The 14,626-nt window shown below is 33.3% G+C and overlaps 1 protein-coding gene and 1 pseudogene across 6 annotated transcripts; one reads left to right on the forward strand and one right to left on the reverse strand.

The window, feature by feature from the left end:
• Window positions 1-1,652: 1,652 nt before the first annotated feature.
• LOC136217944 (carbonic anhydrase 2-like) lies at window positions 1,653-4,100 on the forward strand (annotated as a pseudogene).
• Window positions 4,101-6,057: 1,957 nt separating this feature from the next.
• LOC136230750 (uncharacterized) lies at window positions 6,058-14,471 on the reverse strand. 6 transcript variants are annotated; one of them, XM_066019931.1, is made up of 13 exons: window positions 14,290-14,471; window positions 11,855-11,930; window positions 11,288-11,333; window positions 10,666-10,794; window positions 10,488-10,562; window positions 9,992-10,078; window positions 9,251-9,307; window positions 8,129-8,221; window positions 7,365-7,437; window positions 7,177-7,252; window positions 6,961-7,051; window positions 6,625-6,742; window positions 6,058-6,498 (listed from the first exon to the last, which is right to left on the reverse strand). In XM_066019931.1, exons 4-13 carry the CDS (start codon window positions 10,714-10,716, stop codon window positions 6,494-6,496), a joined length of 726 nt encoding a protein of 241 aa, XP_065876003.1. In that variant the 5' UTR covers window positions 10,717-10,794; window positions 11,288-11,333; window positions 11,855-11,930; window positions 14,290-14,471; the 3' UTR covers window positions 6,058-6,493. The 6 variants fall into 6 exon arrangements, with proteins under 6 accessions (XP_065876003.1, XP_065876010.1, XP_065875987.1 ...); XM_066019938.1 differs by lacking the exon at window positions 11,855-11,930 and having other exon boundaries at window positions 14,295-14,471; XM_066019915.1 differs by lacking the exon at window positions 11,855-11,930.
• Window positions 14,472-14,626: the final 155 nt, after the last annotated feature.

Consider the following 14,626-nt stretch of genomic DNA (forward strand, 5'->3'; position numbering starts at 1 on the left):
GAATCCCGGAAATGGATGATTACGAGTCGGAAACATTATAATTTACGTTTTTTATCAAAAAAAATCATGAAAATAATGCATGACAATTGAACGATTTTGCATTTTTCGTCACAAAAAATTGAACAATTTTGCATTTTTTTGTCATAAAAAATTGAACAATTTTACATTTTTTATCTAAAAATTTTGTAGATAGAATTTTGCCCCCCGCTCCCTCAAATCCTGGATTCGCCACTGATTATGACACCTTACCTCAAGAACCCGAGGGCCCATTTTTTGTTGCATTGCATTTCGCATAGGGGATGGTGAGTGTGGTTAGGGTTGAGGTCGAATAGCCTCTTCTTGTTTCCGGTAAGGATATCCGGCGGATTGTGGATGGGTATTTCGGCCCTCTAACTTAAGTTCCTCAATGGCGGGAGCTAAATGCCTCTCATTTTTGCTTGTGAAGAGTATCACTCAACTTCTTCGTAACAGCTTATATCGCTTCAAACCGTTGATCATTGGATCCCATAGCTTTTAGTTGAGGACGTGGTTGAACCATAGCCAATGAGAAGTCTCCGGAAAGAAAAACGATTCGGCTCTAATACCAACTGTTACAGAGTGAAATCGTAGTGAGGATTTTAATTGTAAATTCATAAAGATGTTTCTTCTCATTCCTTTGCTTGAAGGAGTTAATCCCAAATAAATGAACAAAGCTCTCAACTGGAGGCTAGTTTGATTCAATTCATAAAAGTTGTGTTTCTTTACAAAATGAAAGGGTTATATACTTTCATTTAGGTTAGCTAAAAATATCAACATATCCCCAGTAGGGTTACATTAAAGAAGAAGATAATTGGGGTATGATGAGTAATTGGGGTAAATGGCAAATAGAAAAATAGAGCTAATGGCAGAACAGTAATTAGTTATGATGGCAAAACAGTAAATAAGATGATGGAAGCCCTTGTCTCCTTAGATCAGTTTGGCGAAGAAGGCGTCTCCATGAACCCACACATCGTGCCATATAACTCACGTGGCATGTGAGGCCAGTTCTAAACTCTCGCAGGTATTTCACCCTTTCCTCCGCATGAGCTCCACACGTTGAGTCTGATTGGCACGCTGAGCGACACGGCGTGTCACTCAGGTTCTATCCTCTTGGTCTTTTCTGCTCCTCTCGCCGAGTCCGTGTTGGAGATGTCTGCATTATAAAGTTTGGGTAATTGTGAAAGAATGTAAAGTTTAGGTACTATGATTATAATTTACTCACATTTTTAATGGTTAACCAATTGTAGCATAAAATCCATGTATCAAAGTATGAAATAGTATAAATTCCAGGTACCGTGATTGTAATTTACCGTGCTAAATTAGCAATTACGTAACAATATAAAGACACATGCTTATCTTTCTTTGTTTAATATATATTGCCAAGACGTTAAGTGCAAATTTAGGTGTTGATCACGTGAATAAAGGTTACCAAACTAAATCAATGTACTACTAAACACAAACTATAAATAAGGGCTTCAATTTCTTACATCGATCAGTCAGACATCTCAACTTATTATTAATTAAGGTTTGTGTTTGGTCTCTTTCATTTCTCGCATCGGTTTCTTTCTACTTTTCCCAAATTACTATATACTATTAATATCATAATCATATAAATGCAGAAAAGCATATATATAATGGCTAAGCAATCACCGGAGCAGCTCATAATTCAAGAATTCAAGAAGCTTCTTAATGGGTACGTAATGGATCTCTTCAATTCAGTTGTTTCCGTAGAAACCAATTGAACTAAAAGTTTAAGCTCATAGTTAAGCTTTAATTATAGATCTTATATTAATTTCGACAAATATGATAAAATAATTTTATCAAAACAAATAAATAAATAAAATTCAAAAAGTTAAAATAAACACGTCCGAGTATAATAAAATAAAATGGTTGGATGCAGAAAGAATGAAGAGTCAAAGAAAGAAGTAGAAGCAAAAATAGAGAAGCTGGTTGCTGCATTAAAGTTCCGGGGGGATTCAGTGGAATGTCTCGATCCAGTTGAAAGGATTCTGTTACTTCCTTAACAACATTTATGAGTACGTACCATTTCATCACTTTTATTTTATTTATTTTCTTAATTACTTTAAATTTAAATTAATTTTATTTTTATTAATTAATTTGTTGCAGCCCTATAGTTGCAGAAGGGCAACAGCCAAAGGTACAATATAGCTAATAAATTAATAATTACAAGTGTAATCAGCCGTGGGACGGATAGGGGGTCATAGAGGTTTTGTCGATCTCCTGACCCTTTTTTTTAAAAGAATATTACCCGCTCCAATTTTCATCGATTCTTTCCATCAATAATTTAATTATATTCAAAATCTGATACGGTTTGACATCACTAACAGAATTATGGACAAAAATTTCCGGCGCTGAAACTTAATCCAAAAAAATCTGTAATTTTTAATAAATTTTCGTCCATTAACCCCCTAAATATATGGTACAGTTTCTAGTATTTTCGTGCTCGGACTCGAGAGTTAGCCCATCGAATGTCCTCTGCTTTGAACCTGGTGAAGCTTTTATAGTCCGAAATATTGCTAATATAGTTCCGCCCTTAAACCAGGTTGATTTAATTATTAATTATTAATTGTTGATTAATAATATAATTATGGTAATTAATTATGAAATATTTTGAAATTCATGTTAACATGGTAATGGGCAGTTAAGGTACTGTGGAGTTGGAGCAACAATTGAATATGCAGTAGATGTATTAAAGGTAATCATCATCATCACTAGTCTAATTTTATTACGTACATCTATCGAATTTTTAAAAAAAAATTTATTTTTATTTTTGGGTAAATCGTAGAGAATACAGGTTTTTGACAAATTGGTGAAAAATGGGTCCTTGTTCCAATATTTGGAGTGTTAATTTGTGTAATGGCTAAATTGGAAAGAAATTTATATATAGGTGGAAAACATAATGATAATGGGGCATAGTGATTGTGGTGGGATTAAATCTCTCATGGATCTTCTGATGATGGTTGCACTTCCAAGTAAGGCTTTTATACATGTCATTGTCAAATTCTAAATATGGAGACGAAAATTCTCTGCCTAGGTCTCCCGTTTAGGAGGGTCTCGGATCTAAAAATATTTAATTTTTTGTATAAAATTCAAAACTAATTTTAATTATAATATAATAATTATTAAACCGTAAATAATTATTATAATAGTAATTATATATAGAAAAACAATAATATATTCCACTAAATGGAATCGAAAATCGACAATAATAATACAAATTGTCTCCTTTTTTTTGTTGTTAGTTATCATCTCTTAACAACAACAGAATAAAAGGTTTTAAAATTTATTTCACAACTTTTTTCTTAACAATAATAAGGATGAGTTACAAATTTAATCATATGGTTATTAAGAGAATGCAAATTTAGCATAATGTATAAAATAATACAATTTTAAGCTTAAGATTCACTAGATATACTATTTCAACATCATTAATAAAGGAAGAGTTTTTTTTTTTTTGTAACAAAAAATTCTTATTGGTGGTCAGAATGCTAGAAGTTGAAAGATAGCTAGAATATAAAATTGCACATGAAACAAAAACTCATCTTTCATTAATGAGACTTGAAATTAGATTGTTTTGTATATAAGTGTTAAATTAATTGTTTTGTTTAGATATAATCTAACAATAATATAGCAATTAATTGCAAATTTACCAAATTTATGGATATATGCAGTGATTTCATAGATGAATGGGTGAAAATTGGTTTACCTGCAAAGGCCAAGGTTTTGGCAGAACATGGAGATCTGGAGCCTTGTGATCAATGTAAGATATGTGAAAAGGTAATAAACTTCTCCTTTGTTTGTCCCTTAATTTTGTCCAAAACTAAAATTGATTAATTTGAATTATCCAATTATAATTTGAATGCAGGAGGCAGTGAATTTGTCCCTAATAAACTTACAGAGCTACCCATATGTTAGGGCAGCAATGGCAAACAAAAATCTAAGAGTATGGGGTGCTTATTATAACTTCTTGGATGGAACTTTTGAATTATGGGAAGTCAAGTATCAGATTGATTGTATCCCAATTACATGTTGTGAAGAATAACATGCTTTTACTTGCTGTATTAATTTGTGTAATAATTTATAACTATATATAATTGAATAATTGAATAAAGAACTTTGCTTGTATTACAAAATTTGTACGATATTCGAAGATTAAATTAGTTCTAGACTATTCATGTGATTACACAAAATACTATTATTGACATATCATCTCTTAAGTGGTACAAGAGTAGTTGATTCGAAACACTGTGGAATATTTTCTTATAATATAGAAATGTGTTCTTTTTACGGTCATTTTCCTTTTACAATAGTAATGAAGATAAGCATGGTTATAATATATTCCTTGTTTTTTCGAGAATGTGTTGCGGGTAGATCAGTTTGGCAAGCTCTTATCTCGGTTCAGTTTCACTTGCTCTTTCAGAGGGCTCCCTATGAATTTATAGAGCACGGATTGCTATAACTTCATTGATTGGCCTGCTCTTTTTTCAATGACACTATGATGGTTGTGGAAATGGCGAAATAATACAAAAATTTCAATTGGGATAAAATTTGTTTCATTGTCTCGAAGGCTCGAGAGGTCGTGTATGTCTTCAATTCGAATAGGGCCGTCTCTTGAGCATGGGTAGGAGGTGTGTCTGTCCAATGTCCAAAAGATGGATCAAGGATCCAAAAATAATAATTCAAAAATAATATAGGAATTAAATTTTAAAAGATGCAACGGTTATAAAAATAATAGCAGGCCTAAACATAATACAAAAATTAAAATCTCAAAAGATGCGATGGCAATAAATATAATTCATAGGCCTAAGTAATTGCAACACGCAAGTTTATGACTATTTTCTTATAATAATTTTTCGCAAGTTGATAAAAAAGATTATTCTTAGAAATGAAAGTGTTGCAAACGCTTTGGCCAAATTTGTTGATGTCAGCGTTTGAATATGTCAGTGATCATTGTTTTGTGTTGAAAGTTTTTTTTCTCATAGTTAAAATTATTGAAAAATTACTTGAGATCATCAATGTCTGGACCACTTAGAATGATAAGCTTTCTGTCTTTTTTTCCTTTTACAGCTCATTTTTTATTATCATATCACAATATTTTTCAGAAATCTTTCTTAATTATTCCTGGGGGATGTTTAATTAACTAGTAGGATTAAATGGTTTAATAATTTTATTATTGAGAGAAGTGTATTAGAAATGTTCATTGATAATATATTAATAGGACATTACTTAATTCTACATACTAGGATCCTGATTTGATACTTCCTCACTAGACTCTCAGAATCTCAAGATCCGCCCTGGATCCACCCTGAATTCGAATAATGCAATCATTATAAGTGGGGTTCGTGGTTTATGGATTGAGTGGAATCCATGTTATCCAAAAAAATTGTTATAGTGCAATCATTCTTGAATAGGGTCGGTATTTGCTAGTTTTTTTTGTTTCTGCAAAAAAAAAAAAAAATTCTCGGTCTTTATGCCCTCACCGAAAAAAGTAAACACTAATTATTGGCAATGAAACCAAACTAATGTCTCCTCCATCAACAATGAATTGAAAATCAGGTCAAATAATATCAAACCCACCAGTTATTTACATATTTAAAGAAAAATAATATAGAGACAGGGTGAAGAAAATGATTTGACTTTCAACTAAAAAATACAAATTCAGTGTTTAATGCCTGTCTCCTTGTTAAATTAATATCATTCTCTCACCGCTACCATACCAACAGACACCCTAAGGCAAGCCAGCACACAAATATTGCCCTACCTGATCTTTTATTACATTAAGCCCTCGGCTTTGAACAAAAAAAAAATAAATAAAATAAAATCAATTAAAATAGTGTTATTCGTTTCATTTGCATTCGAAATTTGCAATTTTAACAACTCAAAAGTAGAGAAACTACAAAAACCTCCTTTCAAACTGTACAAGATACAATTTCAAACACAAATGAAATGGGCAATGCTCTTCAATTAAATTAGATGTTCACAAACAATTGGCAATTAGGGTCTTAATGTGAGCAAAAATAAATAATAATACATATAATGTATTGAAATAAAAGATCATGGCTCAATACGCCAAAATCGGAATGATCAAGGGCCTCAAAATGCATTTTGCCTAGCATTTATATGCTTTCCATAAGGATCAAGACAAATTCTCAAATGAGAATTCTTGGCCTAAAAATAAACAAAAGACAACAAATATTGCTGCAAAAGCCAATATAAAATTACAGAACTGCTTCAAAAGTGCATTGTAAATCCTGCAAGTCCAATCCAAATTTACTTCCGAACTACTATAAATAATAAAACCTTGAGTACATCAGAAAAAGAAAAAACCCTACTTTTAATTATGCCTTCACTTGTGACCATGAGGCACAAGCCACATGATGAAGTTTGGTATATTGGTGCTTGTACATGTGATGATGTTGGTTGCTCCCAGAGAAAAAATGTCGGGACGATTTAATCATGCTGCAAAAAGAAATTGAAGGATGGAAATGAAGTCATAGGAAATTTCGTAGTTGAAAAAAAAGAATAGAAAATTAAAATTACGAGATGATCAAGATAAAGGTAGAATTCGAAATGAAATTAACATACTCTGGATTTTCTGAAGCAGTTTATCGACCAGAATTTTCTGCTGCACACCACTCAATGTCTCTGAATTCATGAGTGCATTTGCAACAACAATGACTATTGATGGAGATGTACCATTCACCTGTTTTGGTACAAACACAAGCAGCAATTGTCTGTAAGTTTGAATAAAGCCTTTTTCCAAATAGAAGAACTTTTTCATAGCATTTAAAGTTTGCAACTCTATGGACGCAGAAACCTCAGGATTCTCAAGTGCCCACTTCAATATAACGTTTAAAGCGAAAAATGAAATGCCAAGGCACAAACAACCAAAAAACTGAAGTTCTGCAAAGGCAATCATACCCAAACACGACCATTTATACCAACAGCTATCTCAAAGGACAGTTTATTGCCAAGAGCCTCAAGAACAGGGCATGTCGGTGAGCTCAGCAACCTGAAAAAATGAAAGGGGTTTCTTCACCACAACAAGATAGATAGTATGGTAACTTCATAATTGGTCATATAGTGTCAAACTGTAACAGTGGTTTCTTGTTTACTTAAAACTGGAAGAAGCCTTACATCCTTGACAGACCAGTTGAGCATTCAAACATGTACCCATCCTTGAGGACACCAAATTCTCCTGCTTTCCCACTGGCTATAAATTGCAAATAAGATTTATTCAGCAATAGTCTATGGTGATCTAATATTTCAACAAAATAAACAACACAGATATATGAAAAATATAACACGCATATAAAGTAACCAACCATCAGTGCAAGACAACTCGGGATTCATCCCAGCGTTTGCTTTCACAACCCGAACATAAAGCAAAGTACCTGCCTGCACCAAATAGAATTAGGAAAAGAGACATTAGAGATACATAAAAGTTAAGAAAAGAAAGAAAGTAGACTTCTTCACTTCAGCTTGATTATTTTAGGCATACTGTATTTTCTATTTTGATGCATCAAAGGTAGGTAATGTTACAACAAACCAAAAAGTTTGATTCTTATAAAAAAAAAAAAGGGCAGCCCGGTGCATTACGCGTCCCTGCTAAGCGAGGGTCCGAGGAGGGGTCCCACCACAAGGGTGCACTGGGGGCAAGCCTTCCCTTGCCAATCTTTTTGGCAAGAGGCCGCTCCTAAGACTCGAACCCGTGACCTTCGGTCACACGACAACAACGTTTTACCGTTGCGCCAAGGCTCGCCCTCAACGAAAACGTTTGATTCTTATATGTAAGAAAATTACACCATCAGACAGAACCAGTATATCTGTAAGGTCTCACATGTTTCATGACTCGCCATTCGAAAACAAGTTCCACATGCAGGAAATCGTCAAAAATATATTTTAAATATCCACTACAACAAAATTAAAGTTTAATCAAGGATACTAGAATCATTTGGGACTATTAAATATCTATAGACTTCCAAGTTCAAACCACCATCAGACGCATTTTAAATGCTCAATGTACTTCAGAAAGAAAAAATTAAAATAGGATTACAATATCTTCAAGGAACATGTACATAGTACACACCTCAAGTTTTGGTATGTTTCTCCTTGTGCCACCCTCAAACGCAAGCACAGGTAAAAATGCTAAGGTGGATCCTTTAATATCCACAAGAAAGTTCTGCAAATAACATATATATATTGAAAGATGTTAAATACAAGAGCACCAATGTATTCAAATTGTATATTGTAATACAAATTGACATTAACTACCAAAACAGTAAGACCAATCTGACACCAACTTCTAACCCAAGCTTATTCTGCGCAGACGCGCCACCACCATGTCAAATTTTTGCAAGAGGTTATGAATTACACATGGCATGGACAGGAAAAATTGTTGGGCAAATTGTATTTTAAATTATTAATATACAAGAGCACCCATGTATTCAAATGGTACACTATAAAACGAATTGATAATAAATACCAAAATAGAAAAGCAAATCTGACACCGACTTCTCAACCACACATTTTTCGGGCATACTCAGCCCACACCACGTCAATTTTTTGAATGAGGTTATGAATTAGGCATCCAATGGACAGGAAAAATTGGGGCCAACTGCTATCTTTGATAAAATGTACAACAAAATCCTTGAAGAATATATAATTAGATAAGCAATATTCAAAAGAAAGTGACTCAGAAAACAGAGATCTGCTTGAACTTGGGAGAGGTATTCTTGTACGACTTGATATTATCGTTTTCCTTCACTCGTAATGTACAAATTTGATGTTACCATATGACTTGATATTATCGCTTTCCTTCATTCATAACCAATTCAAGGAAGTTAAGATGGCTCTCCTCTGTGAATTATAGGTTTTCTAAAATAAGTAAACCCAGTTTTCCAGGTTTGCAAAAGTTCTGTGGTTTCCTACTAGAACAGATAATCTAAAAGTCATCAGGTTCATTGACTAACTCCACACAATTGGATCTTCATCTCCACTAATTTATTACAGCACCATAACCAAACTTTTAAAACAGATAAATACAGCTCAGTATTGATGCAAAGTTAAACACAAATAAAAGCTTGTCATCATCAACAATAATCATGATTTTCCATTCATTGTGAAAGAATTTAAACAAAAATTTTCATCAAGCTGAACACAACAGGCAGCATGCAATTCACAATCAAAAGTCTAATATTGAAAAACTTACTTCGGGTTTGGAGTCTACCACAATACCAAGAATGCTGTCCTCAGCACATGGCACATACTGGACAAACAACCAGATAGACCATTGAGAATGCATAGTTAGTTATTTGACATTTTACAAAATAAAACCTTCAGAGAAATCCAAGGATTAAAGTAAGACGTATAACGAACCTATACATGCTTTCATATTTACACGAAAAGAAAAATTTACCAAGTAAAAGATAGGAGGAAAGTAATTCATATCCACAAATATATTTATATATATATATATATATATATATATATATATATATATTATCAACAAGCATCTTACATGAATTGATTGTTCCACCATGAAAACAAAGGACAAAGAATCTAAATGTGCCTTGAACACCATAAAAGTTCAAGACAAAATTGAAGGATTTCAACATAATGAGATTGAACATCTCCGCTTAATCATATAGACACATCATCCAAATGAAACTATGCGAAATTATCCAAATAAAGAATTGAACTTCAAGTTTAGCTCATAATAAGAACTCAATCTCAATCTCAGGCTAGGCACACCACCTACGGCCCTCTTTTGTTCTTCCTCAATGGCTAAAAAGATGGTATGTTGGTACTCAGTCAATATTCATAACATTTACCCAAAACGGATAAAAGGCAAAAAAAAAAAGTGTCAGCTTCTTTAGGGTATCAACAAAGAGAGAATGGCAATCATCTTTTCAATACGCATCTTACTTAGATATAATATACCCTTACTCACCCGCTTCTGGGAGCTTTCCACCCAATATTTGTTTGGCTTTGAGTTCCTGAGTTTGCCAGCCTTCAGAACAGAGATAGCATCACCATCCTAAAAAATTGCCCAAAACAATATCAATATCTTCTCATCAAACTGGAATACAAATTTTTCTATTTATGTTTTTTTTTTGGTTGGCAGTGGCAATAACAATAGAAAGTGCATCAATATCAAAGCTTTGATAAAGATAAAACAAGAATCACTTGTCAGTTAGCTCCTAATTAGCATTAATCTAGATAATTGATGCCAGTATGCTTAAACCAAAAGCCGGCTCACAATGCCTTCAATGATATTTAGGTAAGTTGCATCACCAATGTTGAAAAGTAAGAATTTCTCTTTTATAGTTAAGAAAGGCACATTTATAGGATGCTTTTACAGATACAAAAGAGTACCAAATACATAACATCAACAAACCAAGTGCAGAGAGAAACCAAATTTGTAATCAAAATCCTAAAAGAGGAACCTGACGAAGGCCACCACCAAGCTTGATAGTCTGATTAGTCATGTTAGAGAGATCAAGAACAACATCTCCTGGAACCTGAAGATAGAGTCTCCAAAACTTAGTAAACAAGTTCAAATATATATATATATACATACACTTATAAAGAGGATTCAAATAGTAAAGAGAAGATAAAACTCACTACTAACTGATCAACGAAGTGCAGCGGTGAACTGCTGGGTTTATTTTCCATTATTTACGATTGGATCATATAGGACAACGATGTAGAATACAGCTATGTCGACTCTCTCCCTATGCGAGCACCGGTAACCTGAAACGTAGCAGCTCCTATTATACCCTCCAACAATTGAAGAAAGCACTATCTAGTAAACCAAAAGATCAAAAAAAAAAAAAAACTACCTAAATTTTGATATTACCATTTTCATAGTCGTGTCTCTCATTATATTCCATTCTAACTTAAAACAAAGAAAGTATGAAACTAAGCTGTGACAGCATGGAATGCTTAGTCAAAAGGGGAATAAAACTACAGAGAATTATAATTGAAGATACACAGAATATATATATAACGACCAGGGGAGGAGAGGCTGAGGGGTAAGGGCGAAAATGCAGAAACAAAAGAAAAGCCCATATACAACAACCAGAACAAATTATCCAAATTTTTAGCTAAGTAAATTGCAAACCAGAACTGATCTTTATTTCCCCAAGATGCAACCTCTATTTCAAAACCACAGAAGCAAAACTAAAACTGGGGAAAGCCTTTAAATAGCTGAACAGGAGCCGAGGGTTCAAATGGGAGAATCAACCTTATTGATGAAACAAGTTTGTTTTGCACTTGCTTTCTCCACTGTTCTGTTTCACAAAAACAAAGGAAGATTGTTTATCTTTTTCATTTTTTTAATCATTAGTAAGTGAGAAACATTATAATAATTAGCTGCTCAATGAATTCCTTTTGGAGAGGAATTAGAACTTGATTGAAGAGAAAGAAGACATACTCTTTCTAACACATTCACAATGGACCCAACATACGGCTAAACAACTACTGATGTATAGCAGATTAGAACCTAATTTTGCAAGTCTTTACAGCAGTTTCAACTTTTGTATTCCTAAATGCTTTATTACTATCTTCTTCAGATGCTGAGATTGGAATTTGCACATTATGACTATAAATCACAAAAAAAAAACATATCAGCTAAGAGTTTTGCATTAACAAATTTTAACTCTGAAATTCAGCCATTACGACTATAAATCACAAATCCAACTACAACTGAGAACAGTGAGTCCTTCGGTGTCGGAAAGCAGAAAAAATAATCACTGGTCCAAGAGGGGGAAGAAAAGAGAGAAAAATCGAGGAAGAGGGAGAGAGAACTGACCTGAGAAGAAGAACGACGGTGGCGTTGGAAAAAGAATGACGGCGGCAAAGGAGGAAGGAGAAGAACGAAGGCAGCGCTGGAAAAACAAACGATCAAGGGTGCAAAGCAGGGATTATAATAGAATGGGGTTTACCTAAACCTTTTTCTATTCAATTTTTTGAAACTTCATAACTTTATAACTCAAATTTATTTTTATTTTTGTATTAATTTTATCACGCAATTTCAACTGTGCACGCATGTTGTTTGTGCTAAAGGAATTGAATTAAGGGTGAATTTGTTCCGTGCATTTTACCAATTTAATTAAGTAGTCATTTAGTTTGATTCCAAAAAAACGTATTCATTTAGTTTGAAGTTGATAATATTTGACAAATTAGTTCAGATTAATAATCTGAGCTAATTTGTCAAATATTATCCAATTCAGTTGATACCTAAATTTTAATTTGAACTAAATTAAATCTGACAGTTTTAGAGGCAAAATTGACCTTTAATTCTAAAGAAAGTTTATCAGTTTCACCATGTATTTTTACAGTTAACCCGTGTGAATGTATTTAAAAAGATTTTTATAAGTTTTTACAATGTAAGTGAATTATTATCATTAAATATTGGATTATTAGTATTTATTATTGAATTTTATATTATTTTATTAAAAGTTTTCAAGTGTTTAAACTTTAAATTTGTTTCATAAATTTATATATGGTTTTGTTAAATTTATATAATATTGAATTATGTATATTTTTAAAATTTATGATTTTTTTATTTATTATTAATTTTGTTTAGTTAAACAGATAACTTTAACAACTTTAGATATCTAAAAATTTATGATTTATTTATTTATTATTAATTTTGTTTAAATAAACGGATAATTTTAACAAGTTTAGATATCAAAAAATTGTATAGGATGAGAAATAGATTTGAAATATATATGTGTTGACCGAACGAATGGTTCAAATGATAAACGTGTAGGATCATAGTACTACCTGCGAGTACTACTTGTCGAAATCTCTAATATATGTGTTGAGTCAGTGGCGGAGCCAGGACTCAAACCTCGGGGTGCACTACACGTCCCCTCTTAAGCGAGGGTCCGGGGAGGGGTCCCACCACAAGGATGTACTGGGGGCAAGCCTTCCCTTGCCAATATTTTGGCAAGAGGCCGCTCCTAAGACTCGAACCTTTGACCTCTCAGTCACACGACAACAACGTTTACCGTTGCGCCAAAGTTGTTTTGATTCCTACTGCAAATGTAGAAAAAAAAAAATTCATACAACTCAAGAATTTGATTCCTACTGCAAATGTATTTACTATGAAGCACGGACACGGGTGCGGACACGGCAAACGGCATTTTTAGAAAATATGAGACACGGGTGCAGCGGGGACACGGCAAATTTTATATAATTAATTATATATATATTAGATATAAAAATATATAAAAAAACATGCTAAATTACAAATCGGAATCGTGATGTTAGGAGAAGAACCCAGGAGAAGAATCGCAGCGCACGAGAAGGAAGAACCCAGGAGAGAAGAAATTGTTTCTGATTATTCCCAAACAAAAACGAAATCGTGATGTTAGGAGAACTGCGATGTATGTGGGTTGAAATCGCGATTTGCGCACGAAGGAGAGAAGACCTAATTCTAATTCGTGCGATAGAGATTATAATTTAGGATTTTTGACAAATTGCATAATTGATACTTAAATTTTATAAAAAAATTTAAAAAAAACCCTAATTTTTAACTTTTTTTTTACCCCATCCGTGTCCCATTTTCCGGCCGTGTCCCCGCCGTGTCCGGACGTGTCCCTGAGTCCGACGAGTCCGACTCGGCCACGGCGACCCCGGGGAAGAGTCCGTGCTTCATAGTGTATTTATATACAAAAGTTGTTTTGGATTTTTTTTGGTATACTCACTGTTCAGTAGTAATTGATGAGCTAAAATCTAAAAATACCTAAGCATGACCAATTCAATTCAATCAAAATCCCTAAAACCCCTAAATATCACTTATTCAACTCAATTCACCAATTCAATTTAATCAAAATACCTAAAATCCCTAAATATCACCAATTCAATTCAATTAACCAATTCAATCTAATGTAATTCACCAATTCAATTTATAATCAAAATCCTTAAAACCCTATAACATTATCAATTCAATTTAATGAAAACCCCTAAAATTTAACATATTATCAATTCAATTTAATCAAAACACCTAAATATCATCAATTGAATTAAAACCCCATCACATTATCAATTCAAAATTTAATCAAAACCCCTACAATTTAATATATTATCAATTTCATTAAAACCCTAAACTATCAGATTATCAATTCAATTAAATCAAAACCCCTAGATATCATCAATTCAATTAGAGACTCAACTATCACATTATCAATTCAATTTAATCAAAATCCCTAACATCAAAACCTTAAATTAAAAACTTACCTCACCGGAAGCGAAGAACGGCGGAGGCAGCAGCAGGTTGAACGACGGCGGCGGCAGAAGCAGGTTAAACGACGGCGGCAGAAGCAGGTTAAACGACGGCGGCGGAAGCAGCAGGTTGAACGGCGCCGGCAGCAACCTCTCCTCCCCTCGCACACAGGAGCAAATCGCGAAAAAGTTGGTGTGGAGGCCAAATATTTTGCTGCAAGGTTTTATATTTAAATAAGGGCAATTAAGTCAATTCCCCAAATTTTAAAAAACCCTAACATACACCTAAAACTAGGTCGTTTTGCTTATGAGATTTAAAAAAAAAATTTGAAATTACACAGATGGAGGCTCG

This window comes from Euphorbia lathyris, chromosome 1 (assembly GCF_963576675.1).
Source record: "Euphorbia lathyris chromosome 1, ddEupLath1.1, whole genome shotgun sequence".
NCBI lineage: Eukaryota > Viridiplantae > Streptophyta > Magnoliopsida > Malpighiales > Euphorbiaceae > Euphorbia > Euphorbia lathyris.